The 22,552-nt window shown below is 38.3% G+C and overlaps 1 protein-coding gene and 1 long non-coding RNA gene across 3 annotated transcripts; one reads left to right on the top strand and one right to left on the bottom strand.

Moving 5' to 3' along the window:
* Positions 1–46: 46 nt before the first annotated feature.
* Positions 47–8,039, bottom strand: gal (galanin/GMAP prepropeptide). 2 transcript variants are annotated; one of them, XM_018678572.2, is made up of 7 exons: positions 7,943–8,039; positions 7,686–7,766; positions 6,864–6,918; positions 4,947–5,018; positions 1,537–1,623; positions 1,026–1,097; positions 47–313 (listed from the first exon to the last, which is right to left on the bottom strand). In XM_018678572.2, the coding sequence occupies exons 2-7, from the start codon at positions 7,764–7,766 to the stop codon at positions 252–254; spliced, it is 429 nt and encodes a 142-aa protein (XP_018534088.1). In that variant the 5' UTR covers positions 7,943–8,039; the 3' UTR covers positions 47–251. The 2 variants fall into 2 exon arrangements, with proteins under 2 accessions (XP_018534088.1, XP_018534089.1); XM_018678573.2 differs by lacking the exon at positions 4,947–5,018 and having other exon boundaries at positions 7,943–8,038.
* Positions 8,040–9,714: 1,675 nt separating this feature from the next.
* Positions 9,715–14,623, top strand: LOC108884591 (uncharacterized). Its single transcript, XR_001961076.2, has 5 exons — positions 9,715–9,873; positions 10,882–10,988; positions 11,751–11,857; positions 12,762–12,868; positions 14,189–14,623. It is a non-coding gene; the product is annotated as an uncharacterized LOC108884591 (long non-coding RNA).
* The last annotated feature ends 7,929 nt before the right edge of the window (positions 14,624–22,552 follow it).

Genomic DNA, 22,552 nt, shown 5'->3' with positions numbered 1-22,552 from the left:
TACAGTCAGCAGACACTCACTGATCCTCAATAGAGATCATGTTTTATTAACACAGGAGCAGAAAGATCTGATATTTATATTGGTGGTGGTGGTGGTGGGGGGGGATTTCTCTCAGATCTTTGGTTCCAGGACAAATCCAGTGTCAGAGTGTGAATGGAGCTACAGTAAGGTGACATTTAGGGCAGTGGGAGCCAAGACAGCAGAAACATAGACTTGGGTGGAGGGAGGTGAACAGCAGTGAGGCAGGCCCATTAGGGATTGGCCAGTTCATCTGATGTCACAGAGGAAGGCAGGTTGTCCAAGGCTCCTATCTCTGTAACACACACACAGACTTGAATTTGCAAGGGCTCTGACAGCATTATCATTAAAAACACACAGATCATATTAGACAAGAGATTTGTCAGTTCAACCAATGTCAAATACTTCCAAGTTATTATATACTTACAAAACTCACTAGTATCTACCAAATATGATGTATATCTGATCGATCTGTGGACTGTTGAAGGCACTGTCAAGCAGTCAATGGAAGACACATTTTTATTCAAAGACATGACTACAGGTCAATTTCCATGGTATTAGCTGAGGATTGTCGTTAGATCCAAAGGTAGAGTCATGATGGTTTTGAGGACATCCTGACCCCTCCTCCAGTACCCACAGTTTGGCATGTAATCTGAGCTAATTCATGCTGGTGGGATTGGTGGTATGTCACATATTAAAGAGCATAATGAACATTCAGTCTCTGTGGCTTGTTAGCCGGCCTCGAGACGTTTTGTTGTTTTCAGTATTTGGCTTGATGCAGATCAATGTCTGTACTGTATGGAGGCTCACATTCACCACCTATTCACAGATTCTCCTGTTTACCACAATTTTCTCAAAATTAAAGGTGTTTATGTGTATTTAATAGTTGCAAGTAGATACATAGCTTCATATTTAGAAGTCGCAAGAACAGTTGGAAATCATAGCTTTAGAAAATGTTTGATGGCATGCACTAAACAAAGCAGTTTAGACAGGAATGTTCAGCATACCTTTAAGTTTGAGGTATGACAGAAAGTCAATGATAGTGTGGATGATGTCTTCATTTGCTATTCTTAGGGCACCTGTGGACGCAAGGCGACAAAGTACAGCCTGTTAACGTGTCATCTAAAGTTGGCAGAACACTAAGGTTTGATCAGTGGTGTGAATTACAGAGAAAGGTGAACCAGTCAACAAATCAATAAATACATCAGTGTAACTTGAAGCAGAATCAAACATGAAGGTTTCTTAAAATGGTTTGCTAGAGGCACTGTGATGGTTGCTTGGATGTAATTAGGTTGTTGCAAGGGTTTATGGGGTGTTGTGTTTTTGAGTGTTGCTAGGTGGTTGCTATGTCAGCAGTGGTCTCTGAAATGCTGCAACAGCTCAGTCAAGTTTCAATCATTAACTGTGAGATGGAGGGACTTGTTTCATTCAGGGGCACAGGCAGTGGTACAACAAATTCAAAGTCTTTTAAACAGTAAATAGAGGAACATTGTTTCTGTGTGTGCGAGACAGACAGACCTGTTCTGAAGTCCTCGTCCTGACCCATGTCCCTCTTGCCAGCCAGACCCGGCTTGTCTCCTAGTGTCCTGTGTCCATCTATTCCATCTGGACAGTGAGGAGTGATCACAATCGATACAGTCATACAAAGAGCAGATGGGTCAGCTGTGCATTTAATTCCACTGGTTGAAGCCCTAAGTTAAATTCACTTGAAATTTCAGCAATGCCCTGATGTAAAGTTAAACTGCAGTTCAACTTGATAAAATTATAAGGATGATTTTCATTTTTGATTTTCAAACAATAATCTTCAGCTGCTCCAGGATTCCTTTATTTCAGCTGTGAATGAAATTCTTTTCTATTTGCTTGAACTGAAAATCTGTATCTTTCAAAAGCAGAATCTGAATTTACCAAGCCTGAACTGTTGCTTATTTAGATGCTTATTTAATATGATAACAACAGAAAACACATTTCCTAATTATCCCACTGTTACAGAAGCATCATACATTAGACGCACATACATACACAGTGAACACATGGCACACCTCTATCTAATTCTTATAAAAAGAGCTAAAGGACATTGTTGTACACCTAGTTATTTCAGCATGGTATTTGGTTTGTAATTGTTTGGGTTAATTTCCAAACTTGTACGGACCACCTGCAGGGCTTGGCTCACGGAATTGCAGTAAAACGGAGAACTGACCAACACAAGAGATAAAAAGCACATTCAAAACAGGACGGACAGTTGATTTAACACACAAGGAAATGCATTAGAATAATAATGATGAAAACGAAAATAAAATAATGGACAAGCAAAGTGATTTGCTTAGCCGTGGTGGCAGGTGCATCATTTGCTCTTGGTGTATGCCTACGGAGTCAACGTACTTAAAGAGTGTTCAAAATCCTGACATATGAGCTACTAACAAATAAAAAAAATAATAAAAAATTTGCCCATTTTAAAGTGTTTTAATCACTGGTGGTTCTGGTCTAAGCGCTTTATGATAGTTCTGCTATGCAACAGATCAGAACACACCAGGCAAAACAATGAAGGTAGTTATTTGGGACTATTCTAGATATTCCTATTAAGCTGGTTGAGGCAGATGGCCGCCCACCCTGAGTCTGGTTCTGTTCAAGATTACTGCCTCTATCACTTACTGCTTCCTCATCGTGGAAACTGTTGTCTTTTTTGTTTGCTTGTTTTTTCAAACTGGCGCTCACACATAGAACTTTTTAAGGTATGTAATGTCTACTTTACCAGGCTTCTCTTTGACTTTGCTTCATTACCCACCAGTTTTTTCCAGGTAAGTTCACACACTCATGACACCACTTTTGCTCTATGAGTGGCCGTGATGTGTGACTGAGGGATGCCAAGTGGCTGGAATTGTTTGACTCATCTGGGGGTCTTCCTCATTAGCTAAAGTAGTGCTTGAGCTGGTACCCCTGAACTTGTTATGTGTGTGTTACAGTATAAGCATTAGTCCAATTAAAATACATGACACTGGATGACCCCAAGAAGGAAAAATAATGTATTTTAATGGTGTTGTCTGTCAAACTGCTCCTCCCATCTCTACTGGCCCCTTAGTGCCATGTGTTTTTATTATCAGAATTACTCTGTAGTACGTCTTGTTTTATAACATATTTTCCTAAATGATTATTAATGTTACCATTACAACAAAGGTCTGGTACACTTGCAAGTGGTACCAGACCTGTAGGTTGATTCTGAGGGTGGGGGCACACAACAAGTCCAACAAGTCCTTGTTTAGGTTGGAGGACTTGTTGGCCTTAACAATTCAGCCATCTTTCAAAGTGTGATAATTGAATGGTTTTAACATCAAAATGGCCCAGTGTAAAACGCTCCATGCCAGCATTATTGTTTTTATAAAACCGGACTGACAAATGTATTTGTTTGTTAACCTGATAAAACATATGTTTAGAGAATCCTGAATCTATCTGCAAAGGGACATTTTGGGACACAAGTGTTTGATCTCTCTCTCACAGTCTGACAAATATCTGCATACTCTGTCCAGTATTTTAACAGTAGTATGTTTTCATTGTATTGGTTCTAGTGGATATTGGATTCAAAATGAAACAGTGACCACAAGGTAAAAGAGCTGACTCTGATCATGTGTCTCAATCTCTGAAGCAAACCAAGGCAAAAGCCTTGAAACAAGCAAAAGGGAGAAGATGGCTGTTGTACAGGGTGTCAGCAGGGAAGATAAGTGCTGTAGATGTCAGTTAGTCACTGACTGGAAAGGATTACCAAATTTTAAACAGGATGACCTTCTGAAGTTTATGTCCCCTAAAATTGGGGGATAATGTGTTAAAAAAAAAAAAAAAAAAAAAAAAGTGGAGGACACATACCAGTCCCTATAGTGATTATCTGATGTGGGAGGAAATACCGTCACAACACAGGTGAGAGTCAGTGCTTTAACCTCAAACCACCTTTCGCCACTCTTTCAAGTCCAGTGTGTTGAGTACAAAGCCAATGCTCAAAAAATGTCTCATTGCCCTAATAATGTAACTGCACTGAAAGAAATGCAAGCTACAACAACAAGTGTTTCAGCGAGGAATTCTAAATGAAGAATACTGTTAAATATGCAACAACCAATGAAGAATTCACGCCAGTATTAACAATTAAATTACTCCATGAAGAAAATGCTCCCTATTTTGTACTCCTAGTTTGATTCTGTGCAGAAGAATTTAGCCTCTGTGGCATTATTTCTAGACTAGTAGTTTATAATATCAGAATGAACCAGAAGCCAATACACACATCTGCTATGCAAACAGAGAGCTTGCATATCATACACACTTGTGAGCACAGCTAACCCTTGTGTGGAGTAGGACTTCGTGTAGAACCGGTATTTAGTTAAGCACAAAGACTTTGAGAAAAACAGCCTGTCTTCTTAGGGAAAAAATACCTCACAACATTTATCTACACGTTATACTTAATTTAAAGCAACAAGCAACTCAATGGCCAGAAACTATTCACAGTAGCTGGGGATATCAGAATCTCTGACAGAGAACTACAGAGGTGTCAGCGACCTCTGGTAACATGGCTGCAACTTCACTGGCAATTTCATCTAAATAAAATTCATATTTACCAGTAACATAATTGATTTAGCTAGCACATCATAGCTATATGTTTCCTCATGTTATATCTACTAACGAAACACTACTGCTAATTATGGTTATTTAATCTGTTGTGACTGACTTGCAGTCACCACCCTTCTTTGCTCAAAAGACACTTACATAAATTCATTTGTTTAAAGCACAAGAGGAAATGCAACGTTTAAATGTAAAAGTGCAGACAGCAGCAGGATGACAGACGTCCTCCCCTGATGAGTGGCAGAAGCAGCTAAGAGGCGGGATGTTTGGACAGAGCAATTCCTGGCCTGACACCAAGGCCCTGCAGCGGCCGTATGTTTCTATCTTACATTGAGTGACCAGCTCGTCTCTGCCTCTGGCACTGGGAGAATCCTTTATCTGAATTAGGTGATCAATTCGACCTGAAACACAGGATGAGGCAGGAGCAACCTTTACCTGGACTTCACACACACACAAAGGGACAACATTTCCAGGGTTCCTGTTCTGGACTGATTGGGATCCCTCAAACTGGTAAGAACGTACACACGCACACACATACACACACAGATACATCTGGATGCCCAGTGTTCACTTAATTCATCCTCTAAAGGTAATGAGGCAATCTTTAAATTACACTAAATTAGCTGACACAGTGGAGACAGTGGACGGGGACAAAGAAAGAGAACAGCATTGATTCACAGAATACAAGCTGGACTGTGTCTTTTGTGAGCAGTGTTACATAGGCAATATTTTCAGGCAATGCAGGTAAAAACCCAGCAAGCATTTCAAAAAGATTAGTCACCACTCTGTAACTGTGTAAAATGAGAAAATAATGTTCACCGTGTACATAAGGGCATTATTTAGCAATAGTTAGTTAAAAGCTCCTATCCATCTCCCCCTTTTGGTTAAAAGTTCCAATAATCAGTGTTTTTATATCAAAACAAAGCTCAACACTTTTTGAAATACAGATATTCACTCTCTTGCCGAGAGTTAGATAAGAAGATAGAAAACTGCTGGTCTGGTTCTGTCCAAAGGCTAGCACCTACCAACACTTGTAAAACTCACAATGGTTAATAAGTTAATAAATCATATTTGTTTAATCTATAAATGTGTTGTTTTACACGTTTTGTATGGACAGAACTGAGTGAAGACTAGAGTTACATTCATAAGGTGGATACAAACACCACTCTGTGTAAATAGGCAGCTGTTTGTGAGCACATTTGCTATATCAGCCTAAAAATGTGATAGTATGTCAATGTTATCTTCTCAGTTTGTTCTGCTGTCCCCAAGTCACTAAAAATGTTGGAGCTTACAAAGACTGTATTCACTGTAAGAGGAAAGAAACTTTAAGATAACTCTCCACTCACGATGAGAACTGCAATCGCACATGGAACATTTAAACAGCATTATTAGTGCCGATCTAGTAAATATTTCTAAATATTGGGGAAAAACTTTAAAAAGCCATGTAAAGTAGATTTAAAGACATAGTGTTGTTATTGTTACCTGTGCTTTTCCTGCTTTGACAAATGTCTGCTGTGAAAAGACTCAGATGTCCATGTTACTCTCAGCTCAGTCAGCTGCTCCTGTGTTTTCTGCTGCGACCTTGACCATAACTCTGCTAAAAGCAATACTGTCTGGCTGAATTGACTCAAATTGTTGCCTATGTATCATCGCTTTTATAGAATTTCAATATTTTTCAGCCTGAAAATATTGATTGTCTATTTTGTGTTATTTACAGAGAGTGCCTCAATCCTGGCTCTTCCCCTGGCTCAGCCTTTGGTTAAAGTATTTTTTATGTAATCCATAAAGTATGGTTAAATTGTTGTATCATGTGATTGATAAGTAAAACCTCTAAATACATTTCCATCCACTACATTTTAGATTTTTAATGAACTTAAACAGGTTTGGCCATGTGGGTGTTAACTGTCAGCTACTGACACTTGAGCATAGCCAGGATTTTAATCAGCTGAGGCCTTTGTGTTTGAAGAAATCTAAAAGACTGAACATGACCAACCAGGTGCTGTCTGAGCCCACAGAGGCAGAGAGATGCAGAGACACAAAGATTACATTCTGAAGAAAAGTGCTCATCAGCAGTGTAGGCATGGGAGTGTTGAAAGATAAGCGATTGGAGTTAAACACATAGTTGAACCGTACACATTTCACCAGTTGTGGATGTGTCATTTAGGCCAGCTGGTTAGTTTATATTATATATATTAGTGTGTGTGTGTGTGTGCGCGCGCACGTATGCGTGTGCATTCATTACTTACGGGGACCTAACAGGTATCCAGCACTGTTCAGAGTCCAGCCGCGCTTCTCCTTCGCCTGCAGGATGCAGAGACACACAGTGATCAGATCATGGATAGAGAGACATGCACACAGGTTTACTGTTGTTAAGAATGGATTATTTAGTTTGAAGCCTTGAGTTAATAAAGTAAATAAATTAATCAGTCCAATCCCAATGAAAGCTCTTACATTTTATTATGCTTTTATTATTGTAGTCAACTCACCATCATTCTGTTGCACTTTTTTAAACTTTCATTAGACACTCAGACATCTTCCCCCACACAAGTACAAGTACAAACAGCCAAACTGGCTTTTATTATGTCAGCCCAACTACCATACACTCCCTGACAGAGATTAGCATTTAAGATGTTTTTACTGTCCTAGGTGTTGTCATCTTCTTTGGTCTCTGGTATGTTTCCATTAGACCTAAATAAAAGACACTCAGACTCAAAAAGCTGATTCCTGTGGAAGACTGTTAAGTGGCTTTGCCTCTGTATTCTTTATGGCCACAACTGTACTGCCACTATACAGTTTGCATGGATGTATCAAATCTTTTTAGTATAATGAACATTTTAACATACAAAACACAAACTGTGTTTAACCTCTTTATAAACAGTCACTGTCTCTGTTGTCAAATTTGTTATTCTGATTTTTAAAATTGATATTGTCATTTCTGTGATATATTTAGTAGTTTTTTTTATCCTCACCCATTTCCCACTTTTACATTATTATTTTATATGATGTTGTTATATTGTGTTATGTGAATCTTAATTTAACTTCGTTGATAAGGCTGTGTTGAAACTTACCGCAATGACCAACCCGATGGTCTCAGAGAGAGTTGCGCAGAAGATGAGCGACACGCAAAAAATCCCAAAGCACCTCTGCATCTAAGAAAGAGACAGAAGAAAGAGTCCACATCAATATTAAAGTATTTACAAGCATTTCTACTGCAGACGAATCCCATCGGCGAACATTCAAGATAACTTTTCCCACCATGAGTATACATTTTACCAAATTATAAAAAGGAAACGTTCCTTTAAGGTCTACAAAAGCAGTAATTTACCTTTGATGTGATTTTCCCGCCGTCTGTTCCACACTGAAGTCAGCCGCAGAAGTTTGGTCGATGTGTGAAACTCAGTGTTTTGGGATGAAATGAGGACTCCATCCACCTTTTATTTCACTGCAGTCCGACCCTGCTGCTGTCAGCGCGCGTCAGCAGCCCCCTCCTGCAGACAGGATGGGCAGGTCACGAACAGAACGCATAATGAAATTCAATAATATCATATAATGCCATCATCAGATTTTTCTTTGTCGCCCTTGGAGACATGGGATTAAATTTAAAAAAGGGAAAAATACGGCTGCGCGATTTTTCTGTCTTAATCTGATATCTGACTGTAACATGCTTATTCCAGGAGCCTCATGTGTCTCTGAAGGAGCAGATGGTCAATAAAACACGTTCTGGTCAATGATCAACAAAGATTTCATGTTTTACGGCTCCCCATGATTGCCTCAGTTTTCTGCTTGTATGTTTCGTTCATCTGTTCAGGTGCAGATTTTACTGAGCATTTCAACAGGTGTAACAGACCAATAGTAAAGAGGGAAAATAACAGAGATATTCGTCCTGTGGCTGGAACAGTGCAGATGTTGTTATTGCGAGCAGTACGCACAGTATATACAGTAGGCTGCACCTAACAGGTTCAACCTCATGATCACTTCTGTCGCTGCTCTTTGACTTGAGGCCCTCGTTTTTTTAAAGGTCAAAACAAGAAGCAATGTATGTCCATGGAAATCCAGCCAGTTGAAGACTGAAGTTTTTATTAATTCATTAATAAATTCATTATTTTTTTTATTTAAATCCCTTAAATACATCGCCTTTGGTTGTTCACACAGAACCACATGAGGGAAGCTTGATGCCCCCCCCTCCCCTTTTTTTTCTTATTTTATAGATGTCATTTGCCTCTTTGACTAATGTACTGTATTTGCTGAAATAAAGCTCCATCCTAAACAAGAATCATATTTAAAGTCCATATTCATTTTAAAACGGAATGATTCAGAATGGCTCAATAAGACTCATTCCGCAGTGTCAGAACACCCACTTATATTCTTACAAATGAATGATCACTTCTCCACCAGTTTATTTGGTACATTTACCTAAAACCAGTTCAGTCTGATACTGCAATAATTGTCCCTTCATGAAAGCTTTAATGTTCTGTCTTTGTGTGGACACATTTTAGAGAGGTGTTTAATCAGTCTGTGATGCTGTTGAACATTATCCTTCCACGAGTTTTTATTATTTTGTCTCATCTTTCCTTCCTAAATACATGATGGTAGGATTGATTGATTATCAAATTATTTTAACACTTCTTAGTTGACTAATATGCTCCAAGGGAAGCATTGTATGTTCTCCAGAAATACTTCTTCTAATTTGAAGACCATTATGATGTAGACTTGTTCTGTGCCTTCAGTACACGTGTCTCAGATGAGTCACATGGTATTCTATATATATATATATATATATATATATATATATATATATGTGTGTGTGTGTGTGTGTGTGTTCTGGTAATCATCACGTTGTGGGGACAAAAATCTGTTTACACAGTCACGTCATGGGGACCTCTGACGGTGTGGGGACAAAAAATCAGGTCCCCATGAGGGAAGCCCTATTAAATGAGTGCAGGAGCTATTCTGAAGGTGCCTGTGTGATTTTTAGCATTGGCCCATCACACATGTTTTTCAGTCAGTGTGTGTGTGTGTGGAGTGCTCACTTTCGCCCCTCGTAGTTTGGGACTGGTAGTGCACTCGCTGCTCCACACACACACTTATTCCAAATATGGCTGGGCACTGCCCACTTCCTTGTCCCCATAAGGAAGGATTTTACCAGCATGTTACAGGCTGCAATCCACACGGTGGATGAAGAGATGGATTATTTACAGAAGATATACCAGTTTATGACCTTGGAATTTTTGCAAAGGAGCAAAAGTGAAACACAAGGTAAGCACATTTGTATGACAAACCAGAATGACCACTATTCAACTATCAAATTAAGTTGATTAGCTTTCATTGGTTAGCAGAATAGCTAGCTAGCGCTAGCGCTAGCACTAGCTAGAGAGGCCGTGTGTAGACTTTAAATGTTACTTTATCTGATTCTGTTTCTGATTGTGATTCTGAAATGTTTTACTATGTTTTTCCAATTAGTTGCATGCATTTTGGTGTGAATAAATTAATGCACACTAAAAAGATACAGTTAGATCTTTAGCTAAATTGTTCAATCTCGGATGATAGGCTTATATGGTGAAATTCTAGCTTTTATAGATGTAAATGTGATTTTTGTTTCCCTATGAATTTAGGATCAATATTTGTACTGATGTTAGGTAAAAGTGAATTTATAAGGTAGCTAGAAAAAACAACAAGCTTTGACCAAAGTGCTTTTACACAAAAATATTAAATGCCATTTCTCTGAGACTTCCGTTGTGAAGCTTTTAATTTGAAACTGTGCAGGAAGCACCCTTAACATTAACAATGCTAACTTTGTTCTACATCCCCATCAAAGCCCATTATGTTTTCAAGGCTGAAAACATAATGCAGTGGGCTGTGAGGTGCTTAAAATTGTTCAGTAAGTGTCTGTGACTCTGTGAGATATATCAAATGAAACCCAACACAATTTTTATATGTTATGAGTAAATGTATGCACCACACTACTTGAATGTTATTGGATGCTGGCCAAACATCATGTTTACTGTGTCTGAAAGTACACTAACTAGATATCTAGTTATCTACCTAAGCTACCTAAAACAGGGATTAAGGTTTTCAGCGTAATCTCGTTGAATTAATTAAGGATTTGTAAGGCGAAGTTGTCTGATGCAGTAAGTTAGGTTCAAAAAGTACTTAAATTCTCCCTGGAAATATGATTCTGCACATCTGCAGTCTTTACATCCAAGTGACCATTTGTGTCTTGTGGTTTTATTTTCTAAAATTATGTCATAAAATATGTATTTACAGACAACCAGCACTGCAGCTGATTCCATAGCAGTGGTTGATTTCCATCCTTCACTATGCCAAAGACTCAGAGAGATGATGCTACAGGTCCAAACAACTCTCCTCAACAGGTACATTCATGTTCATCACTTAAGGTTTACTTCTACAGTCTGTCTTTGTTATTTTGTTATTCTTTCTTTTAATATTTTTGCTTTTTTAGGCAGTTTACACTGGAAATTAAGTGTATTGTGATGATAATCTAGTGTGAATCAATATACCAGACAGTTTAATGAACTGCATATAGAAGGTTAGTGGTAGTGGCATGTTTAGGGCAGAATTTGACCTTCACAGGAATCTTTTTCCTTAGCTTATTATTACTTTGTGTTGGACACTTACGGTGTCCCCACAACACACATTCAGTCAGCGTCTGACTAGAAACTGTGTGAAAACATGGCCAAAACTGGTCCCCACAAGTAACTGTAACACTGTGTGTGAAAGGTCCCCACAAAGCCTGTTTTATTCAAAGTGTGTGAATGCAGATAGAGCATGGCTGGGCGAGAAGAAATATTTCAGTATGGATTTGATTTTTTTTTTCTTGGCCAAAACTGGTCCCCACAAGTAACTGTAACACTGTGTGTGAAAGGTCCCCACAAAGCCTGTTTTATTCAAAGTGTGTGAATGCAGATAGAGCATGGCTGGGCGAGAAGAAATATTTCAGTATGGATTCGATTATTTTTTTCTTCCAAGTGTGTTTTATGACGGCATGTATCTCAGAGATTTTGTCTGAACAGGTGGTCAATCTATTTGCATGTTATGCAGTCTTTACATCCAAGTGACCATTTGTGCCTTGTGGTTTATTTTCTAAAATTATGTCATAAAATATGTATTTACAGACAACCAGCACTGCAGCTGATTCCATAGCAGTGGTTGATTTCCATCCTTCACTATGCCAAAGACTCAGAGAGATGATGCTACAGGTCCAAACAACTCTCCTCAACAGGTACATTCATGTTCATCACTTAAGGTTTACTTCTACAGTCTGTCTTTGTTATTTTATTATTCTTTCTTTTAATATTTTTGCTTTTTTAGGCAGTTTACACTGGAAATTAAGTGTATTGTGATGATAATCTAGTGTGAATCAATATACCAGACAGTTTAATGAACTGCATATAGAAGGTTAGTGGTAGTGGCATGTTTAGGGCAGAATTTTACCTTCACAGGAATCTTTTTTCTTAGCTTATTATTACTTTGTTTTGGACACTTACGGTGTCCCCACAACACACATTCAGTCAGCGTCTGACTAGAAACTGTGTGAAAACATGGCCAAAACTGGTCCCCACAAGTAACTGTAACACTGTGTGTGAAAGGTCCCCACAAAGCCTGTTTTATTCAAACACATATTGGCTGGGCAGGAATGATCTTAATCAATACATTTAACAGCTTAAAGTAATGCATGTAGAAGGTTAGTGGTAGTGGCATGTTTAGGGTAGAATTTAACCTTCATATGATTTTTTTTTCTTAGCTAATTATTACTTTGTTTTGGACACTTACGGTGTCCCCACAACACACATTCAGTCAGCGTCTGAGTAGAAACTGTGTGAAAACATGGCCAAAACTGGTCCCCACAAGTAACTGTAACACTGTGTGTGAAAGGTCCCCACAAAGCCTGTTTTATTCAAAGTGTGTGAATGCAGATAGAGCATGGCTGGGCGAGAAGAAATATTTCAGTATGGATTCGATTATTTTTTTCTTCCAAGTGTGTTTTATGATGGCATGTATCTCAGAGATTTTGTCTGAACAGGTGGTCAATCTATTTGCATGTTATGCAGTCTTTACATCCAAGTGACCATTTGTGCCTTGTGGTTTTATTTTCTAAAATTATGTCATAAAATATGTATTTACAGACAACCAGCACTGCAGCTGATTCCATAGCAGTGGTTGATTTCCATCCTTCACTATGCCAAAGACTCAGAGAGATGATGCTACAGGTCCAAACAACTCTCCTCAACAGGTACATTCATGTTCATCACTTAAGGTTTACTTCTACAGTCTGTCTTTGTTATTTTATTATTCTTTCTTTTAATATTTTTGCTTTTTTAGGCAGTTTACACTGGAAATTAAGTGTATTGTGATGATAATCTAGTGTGAATCAATATACCAGACAGTTTAATGAACTGCATATAGAAGGTTAGTGGTAGTGGCATGTTTAGGGCAGAATTTTACCTTCACAGGAATCTTTTTTCTTAGCTAATTATTACTTTGTTTTGGACACTTACGGTGTCCCCACAACACATATTCAGTCAGCGTCTGAGTAGAAACTGTGTGAAAACATGGCCAAAACTGGTCCCCACAAGTAACTGTAACACTGTGTGTGAAAGGTCCCCACAAAGCCTGTTTTATTCAAACACATATTGGCTGGGCAGGAATGATCTTAATCAATACATTTAACAGCTTAAAGTAATGCATGTAGAAGGTTAGTGGTAGTGGCATGTTTAGAGTAGAATTTAATCTTCATATGATTTTTTTTTCTTAGCTAATTATTACTTTGTTTTGGACACTTACGGTGTCCCCACAACACACATTCAGTCAGCATCTGAGTAGAAACTGTGTGAAAACGTGGCCAAAACTGGTCCCCACAAGTAACTGTAACACTGTGTGTGAATGGTCCCCATAAAGCCTGTTTTATTCTGACAGGTACTGGCTGGGCAGGAGTCATGTTAATTAGTACATTTAACAGTTTAATGTAACGCATGTAGAAGGTTAGTAGGAGTGGCATATTTAGGGCAGAATTTAACCTTCTCAAAGATTTTTTTTCTTGGCAAACTGCGTTAAATGTCCACACAAAATCTGCTTTATTTAAGATGGCATGTATCACATCTTTGAGCTTTTAATCTTATTTCTAAATAGCAAATACTATAATAATGTAAAATGTTGTTTATACTGTTGCTCTTGTGAACAAATTGTGACAGAATTTCAAAGCAAAACGTAGAGTGTCATCCCACTGAGACAGACTAAAAGTGTCATAGTAAGTTCTCAATTAAGATACATTGATATAGCTAACTAGAACATAATTCACAGTGTACTTAAATCAAATCTGCTCTAACTCCATGACAGATTTTTGTCAGTAACATCAGTATCAGGAGTCAACAGAAAAAAAAGTTCAAAAAATGCTGATTCATTAGTTAAATGATGTAGCTCAAATATACTTACAAGGCAATTCTATACTATTGATTAACAAATGATACATTAACTCTGTATTGTCAACATTCTGTAGTAACTGTAAATTATATATCTTCATGAAAATCTTGAATTTTTATTTTTTATCTTTAAGGTTAGGCCACCCAGATGAAGAAAACATCCTGGCAGCAAACAGATGTGCAGATGATGGAAAGGCGCATGAATCGATTCATCACATCTTGTACCAGCGTCAACTGACTGTGAGAAGTATTTATGGGCTGAACTGGGAGCAGCAGAAACTGAAATTCTTCATTTATAACCACATTACGGCCTACAGGCATGTAAAAGTTGCCTTCCATTTTTATTTTTTTTAATATGTATTATCCTATTTCTGCTGTGTTGTGCAGTTGACTACATGCACAGCAAACAGCACTATGCTTTGTATCAGTAGCACCATTTTCTGGCCTCATACTATGTCTTTACATAAACTATGAGGAAGTAAGCTGAGCTAAATTTCAAAATTTGATATTGATTTACTACACCTGTATTTTTTCTACAAATTTGCAGATTAAACTTTTCTTTCAACAAATGCAATATTATTAATTATTTATTATTTAATAAGAGATGCATATCATGTGTCATTTTGTCATTAGTAATAGGCATATTGTTATTATGAGGTCCCCACTAAACACATGGGAATTTGTGTGAATTATGCAAATAATATGTTAATGAGGTCCCCATCAATAATGTTCACTGGATTTTTCAGAGGTCCCCACTGAACACGCTCCAACCATTACTTCATCATTTCAGGTGTTTAAACGCGTGTATGAGCTAACAAGGCTGTGATTGGTTTACCTGATTTTTTTCAGCCCTCTACAACCTCTAGAAATGGTGGTCCCCACAAGTGATGATCAGAAATGTGGTCCCCATACAAGATGGAAACCAGTATGTGTGTGTGTGTGTGTGTGTGTGTGTGTGATGAAGAAAGGAATCCAAATCAGACACTACTTGCAGTCTTTCTTTCAAGTCACTTGACGCCTGACATCTGATCTGAATGTGACTGTAAAGATTAGATGGTGCAGCTGATTTGACTATATTAAGTAAGCTGGAGATCTATACTGATTTACATTAAGTGGCTGCATTGTACACACTGGAGGTATATATATCACACAAATTAGACAAATAAAAGAAACAAAACAAGATGTAAATGATGGAATTCTGGCATAATCTCCATTGTTTATACTTGTTAGCAGCCTGAACACGATGTTGATCAGACTGTGTTATATAGAAATATTTACTATTAACCTGCCACACTGTTTGCCAGCAGTCAGTCATGTGTTGAAGTGAAATAATTCAGTCTATACTGTACAGTCTGTATTAAAGAAACAACCCCAGTTTACTGGTTTTTATTGGCCATTCACGGGCCATTGCTGCTGTTTTGTTTGATGATATGTTTGTGTTGTTTACACCATCTCATATCTATATAATACATGTTCATGTCTTGATGGGACCCTTGGATTTGAGTGTGAACGAAGATGCTGCCTTGGTTTGTACTGCAGCTAGACTCATTTGTTAGATCACTGTGTAACAAAACAGAGTGTGGGAACAGTGTCCCCTCTGTGTACCACATCCATTTCAAAACCCTATCATAATAACAGGCAGACAATAATACAGATTACAGAAAGCCCCAGTAATGGGCTGAGCTGCAGTTGTTCTGTACAATATGTTTCTGGAACTGGGACATAAATTAAGACTTGTACAAGAGCAGATTTAAGCATCTTGGGTTATTTTTTAAAGGTACTTGTTTAAAAATCATCCTAATCTGTGACACACAGTCAAACAAGCTTTTCCCCCTAATAAATCAGTGGTGCAGAGAAGTATACCACAGATACACAGATCTCACTGCTAATCATTCTGAAAATGAGCTTCTTAAATGCCTAAATGAACATATTTAAATTTCTAATTAATTAATTAACTTTAATTAACTTTAATGTTACATAAATAAAGCCCCAATACAAGTAAATTTTTCATTTCAATCATGACCTGAATTTTAATGGTTTCCCATTATTTCATGATAAAGGACACAGAAGTTAAAGTTGATTTTCCTTACCTTTATAGGTCACATGACTAATTCATAGGCCATATATGAGGAAGCCAGAATGAACCTCAGACACCACCCTGATGAGGGCAAGTAGGCAAAAAATGTTTGGTGATTGAAGCCTGCTAGATAATAGAATAGAATAATGACTAAATATCAGATTAGAACCAGATCTCTCATTAACCTTTTACCAAACAGCTGTGAGTGGCCAAACACAACCACAAAAAGTGTAATAAAGCAAATGTACAACAGGTGGGTATTGCACTGCAGGATCAGGTATTTTCACATAAAACAAATCTGTTGTCTGTGATATTTTCAGTATAAATGCATTTGTTGCTTGCCAAATATGTCAATTAACTACATATCCTCATTATGTTAATAAAAAACATAATCCAGGCACAATTTCCCTACAAAATCTATTTGCCTTTGTAGTTTATAAGAACATCATTTTAAAAGATAGGGTTGAATGTGAAATATAAATATGTGGAGTAACATCTCAGCTAAATAGGTTGAATTAAGCAAGCGGCATGGTGCAACATGTACCACAAAATTTTGACCACACCAGCATCCCTCAATTCAGATGCTAGTAATATTATGTGTATATATATCATTCTTCAGATACAATCCTAAAGGAGTAGTCTGCACAAACCCTTTATATGTTGCCCAACAGGAATATTGGTGTTATTTAGAATGAATGTATGTGTGCCACATCACAGCCCCTATCTGCAATGTGATTAGATGTTCTCCTTGATACCTGCAAGAAGATTTCTGTTGGGATTTTAATTTGGTATGATTTAATACAAACTTTATATTTTCAAGGTAAGTGAAATGCGCAACTTTCTCTTTCTTTAGCAGGACTGAAAAACATCATCAAAATAAACATGATTACAATGTAGAATGTGTTAGAGACTGAAACTGTGAAATTAAACAATGTTTCATCTCAGTGAGGGCCCAGTGGGACCTGCTGATGAAGCTCTGAGATTCCCAGCACACAACGTTAGAAGCTAATCTGGCCTTGATACTAATAATCAATACTAATAACATACATTTATTTTGGTTCTCAGGCACATCTCCGCAAAACAAACAAATAAAACATCTTCACACAAAATTACCAAGCTTAAAATGAGGTATATCACACAGTGGTTTACTGAAACCTAACAGAAGGCGTATCCTGATTAGAGATAACTCAGAGATTCCTTTCATTGGAGCTGGAGGCCGGGAAACAACTGAAGTTTACAAAGTGTTTCCTGATGACAAGTCCTTTGTCTGATGCAATTAGGAGGTCATTTGTAACTTTCACCAGTGCTGTCTCCATGCTATGATGTAATCCTGACTGAAAGTCCTCAAAAGTAGAAAGTCATACACACTTGATTGTGACTGTGTTCTCAAGGATCTTAGAGAGAAAGGGAAGGTTAGATAGGGTTTATAGTTAGATAATACACCTGAATCAGGGCTAGGCTTTTTAAGCAGAGGTTTAAGTAACGCTACTTTAAAAAACTCTGGTACATAACCTGCTAATAAAGACAGATTGATCATATCAAGTAAAGTATTGTAACAAGGTATTTGAATTCTTTGTGGAAAAGTATTTCTCTATTACATTAAGCATTAATGACCAAATAAACAACAATCAAGTAAACTTGGAAACTTTTGGAATGATTATACATATATATTACTTACTATGTCATTTGATCTTATTTATTTATATGTTCAGAGCAGTTTCCATTTGAAAGATTCAGCTGAACAGGACCTGGTCTGAAATCAGTGCACATCCTTTATTAGGGTATAACCCTAATCCTAACCCCCTAACCCTAATACAATATAATACAATTTAATGGCCACACAATAGTTCACGCTTTACTTAATCTATTGTCCAAACTGCCTCAAGTGAGTTAACAGATATGCTAGAACAAGGCTGAGACTTGTGTCTGTAAAAGATTTCATGGCATTCTATCTAGTAGTAGTTGAGATATTTCAGTATGGATGGTATAGTGGGCAAACAGACTAACAGTGCTGCCAGCATGGCTTAAATTTTGTAGAACAAACAGTACTATTTATTCATCCTGTGGCATCATCAGTTAGGAATCTTTTGAAAACATGGAAGCTGAAAAGATGCTGATACTCTGGATGGATGATGCGATCCTATCTGACACCTTGTATCAGGGTGAGTTTTACACTGTTTTCAGCTCCATATGTGCACTTGGTTTGATACAGTGCTCACTACCTTCTCAAACTAATAAGATCACACTCCTTTTGCTATTTTGAGCCTCGGTACCAGAGACATACATTAAAACCCTTACCAGAGCTCTAATGCTGATATTGTATATATCATTGTGCTGAATGATACTCCTCTGTATCGGTCCAGGTTTGTCTTTAGCTTGTTCAGAAGGATTTCATGCAGAGTTGGTACATTATGGCTTCTGAGAGCACATAGCAGCCATAACAGTAATATTGATTTGTTTTATTATTATCATAGTATATTTGAAGGGTATTAGAACCCATTCAGACGCCAAGAGCAAGAAAAACACAAATGAAATCCATCCGAAATTCTTGTGAGAGGAAAACGTGCAAAATATATTAGTCATATTTTACATCTTCCCTGCGGTAGCCAAAATAAACACTTGGTGACAGTTTAATAGGCATGTGAAAAGTACAGCAGAAAGGGAGAAAACCATTTCATGCTCTCTCTTTTCAACTCTCCACCTTCAGTCTGTAATAACACCTATCACACACTGACCTGTGGAGGGGCCTTCCTGGCAATGAGCAGGCAGCCTCCCCTGAGGATTTACTGTTTCTGCCTGTAATGATGGTCAGCAGTATCAGACATGATGGTGGGCATTACCACAGAGTCAGGGCACCTGATGATGATGGAGCAGAGACAGAGTGAGACATGACACAAGGAGCAACAGAAGGGAATGTAACATGTCAGATAAGTGGGGAGGGAACACATACAGACGGGACTGAAATGAGAATGAGGACGAGGGCAGAGCAGGTGAAAGACAGTGGAGGGGGTGAATAAAAGGAAGAGGAAAATGAGTTTGCTGAGCGCTTTATGCAAGTCAGTATCTGAGGAGCTATGTCCATAGTGGGTAATTCAGCACCTCACAATTAACAGCCAGTGCCAAACAGGAAGTAGTGGTGAATCCTTTATGAAGAGAGGTGAAGTATTTATGAAGATCGAAAGTAAGGCTGTGAAGATGTGATCATTCAGTCAATCATATGAATGAATTACAGATACAGGTGGTGAGTAGTATTTTACTACCCTATTTTCTTCACAGATTAAGGTGTCTGATTGGAGAACAGGACAGTGAGTCCAAACACACAGTCAGCATCATAAAGAACTGTCCTCAGAGACAACAAGAACAAGGAGTCCTGATCTCAGCATCACAGAGTCAGTCTGGGATTACATGAAGAGACAGAGGACACTGAGACAGCCTGAGTCCACTGAGGAACTGAAGGAACTTCTCCAAGATGCTGGAACAAACTACCTAAGTACAGGTAGTGATAGTGCTAACCACTGTACCACTGTACCACTATTACAAACCATGTAAACGAAAAGTAAACACATTGACTGAGTGTTGTCTCAAGCTGCCTGAATCAATTATGCTTGACTTTGTGTAGGCTTGTTTTCACTCTGTGCATGCACTTGATATGTTGAGGGTTTTGTTCCTGTGAATATACATGGATGCACATATTTGGTGTTAATGTGTGAATACAGTGTGTTATGAGAGTTTGAGTCTAACTTAAAGTCTGGAGAAAAAACATAAATAAATATGATATTATCTATTTATCTATTATCTATTTATCCTGAGCAAACACACTTTTTACACCTGTCACACTGCAGATTCTGCAGGTACTTTATTATATTTCTTTATTATATTTATTAATTATATCAATTAGATATTTATTATTTATTTATTGTAATTACAATTTTAAAAAAGTTTTTTTTTAAGATCTCTGTTATCTATTTACCTTCTCCCCAGAGAGCAAGCCATAAGCTAAATCAGAAAGGGCCAATCATCTGTACAGGGTGACAGGACAGTAAAAATCTATCTGGAGCTAAAAATCTTTGTCCTGTCAGTGATTGTGGGCGACTGTGGCAAGGAAAACCTCCCTCTGAGGGAGAAACCTTAGGAGGAACCTGGCTCTTTGGGGGACCCATCCTCCCCTGGGCTGTGTCAAGTCCCTCCAGTTTCTGTCTGTGCTAGGTGTCCTGCTTGTTGATTCCCTCAGTGATTCCCCAGCCCCCAGGCTGTCCAGTTGAGGTCTCCTCCACTGCTGATTCCTCCTCCAGGCCCCCTTCATGTGTCTTGATCCATTCTTCATCCATTTCAGATGGATGGAACTGGTTCAGTGGGCTTTGGGGAAGGGAAAGGCAAAGTGACCTTTCTCTTCTCCATGACTGTTATTACTATTACCATGACCACAAAGGTCCTCTAACCTTAAGGAAGCACTTATTTAAACCCAAACCATGATCTTCTCCTAAACCAGACCAAGTACTTTTTGTGCCTAAATCTAAACAAACCATGAATGCTCAACCTTACTGTGTAACAGTTATCTGTTACCATAACAACAAATGTCTGGCACACTTGGTGCTGGTACACTCATACTAGTAACATAGTTACCATGATGACCAAGGTCTGGTATGTCTGCTGCTGTTACGCACCAATGGGTCATATCAGAGGTTAGGGACAAATGACCTCTATGTGATTTCTGGGGAACAGGGTTGTCATTATGCATCAAAAGTAGAAAAAAAATGTGGATGACCATTAGAATACTTTACATCCTCTCTGGTGGGAACAAAAACAAGGCATTATGCCCTAATGCTTCTGGTTCAGGCCCACAAAAGTCAAGTAGGTCAATCAGTGTTAGCACAAGGTAAACCCCACATCTGAGCAGCCCAAGACCCAAAGGTGCTCTGTGTGGTTGAGACTGCTTAGGGTGTGCAGGTCATCATTCTCCATCATGTTCCCTGAAGCATTTTGAGACAGTGAGTGCTTTGTGACATTACACACTGGTGTGGATAGAGTGTGGATAAAGGGATGCACCTGTTCAGAAACAATGCCAAGGTACACTGTGGCCATTTGACTGATGCTCAGTTGAAGTGGCGAGTGTGTGCCAAGAAACTACTCTCCACGCCATTAATGTCAACAGCCTACAGCTCTGACAATCAAATGAATCCCATGGTTTCAAACTGTGTACACCAGATTCTGACCCCATCATTGACTTCTCACAAGACAAATCAGAATGTGTCATACCACATGATGTATGTCCTCTATTCAGTCGGCTTGTTGGTAGTGATGTTTCGACTAATGCTCAACCTGCCCAGTAAACATCACTTTGATGATGTGCAGGTGGGCTAAATTTGGTTGTGAAGTCTAAATTACATAACTATTGTTTCAATAGCATGTTAATGACTATATTTTCATGTATAATTAGGATTTTCTTTTAATTGAAATATGGTCTTAACTTTCAGTCAAACCAGTAACTGCCTATCTGGGGGTCAGGACCCCTAAAAGCATCATAAGATGAAAGATGAATGATTGAAGGGATAAGAAAGAATTTTTCTTTTATACAAAATTTCTGGTGAATCTTTTTTCAGTTTTGTATCTTGGGGTTAACCCCTAGCCCCAGTGCAGGGATGGTGGACCTTACTGCTGATCCTTAAGGCTCACAGGGGGCTGAAGCCAATCCTAGCTGACACTGGTCAAAGGGTGGGGTTCACCCTGGACAGATTGCCAGTCTATCACAAGGACAATGTATAGAGCCAAACAACCATTCACACTCACATTCACACCTACAGACAATCACCAATTAACCTGCATGTCTTTGGACCGTGGGAGGAAGCTGGATTACCCGGAAAGAACCCACAGAGGCACAGGAAGAACTTACAAACTCCATACTGAAAATCAAAACCCTCTTGCTTCTTGCTGTCTCACTGCACCACCCAGAGAGAAGCAAATATAGAATATAAATACAAAGAAGAGCTGTTGCTGAAAGAAAAATGCAGAACACAAATATGATCAAAACAGGGTCTGATTGCATGACAATAATATAAATACCGGACTCTTTAACTTCTCCAAGGGCCCTAAGAAAATCTTTGATGAAACAATATGAGAAGGCAGGAAACAACGTGGATGAATCAAGCCTTAGAAGTATGAACTAAAAATGGTTTGGTCCCCCTGTATGAACAATGAATGATGGTGTCTTGACTATTGCCTAACCTTAATCACATACTTTTATACCTCTTTCAGACAACACACTACACAACATACATTCAGCCCACTTTCACTCATTTTTATGAGACAGCAGCAGGTTAATCTCTAGTTGTCACTGTTGGCAGAAACCTGCATTGTAGTTTCACACACTTGTTACACTGACTTAAGAATATGACGTATTTATCTCTCTCTGTCTCTCTCTTGT

Source organism: Lates calcarifer, linkage group LG10 (genome assembly GCF_001640805.2).
Source record: "Lates calcarifer isolate ASB-BC8 linkage group LG10, TLL_Latcal_v3, whole genome shotgun sequence".
NCBI lineage: Eukaryota > Metazoa > Chordata > Actinopteri > Centropomidae > Lates > Lates calcarifer.
This window is presented reverse-complemented; position numbering and strand designations above follow the sequence as displayed.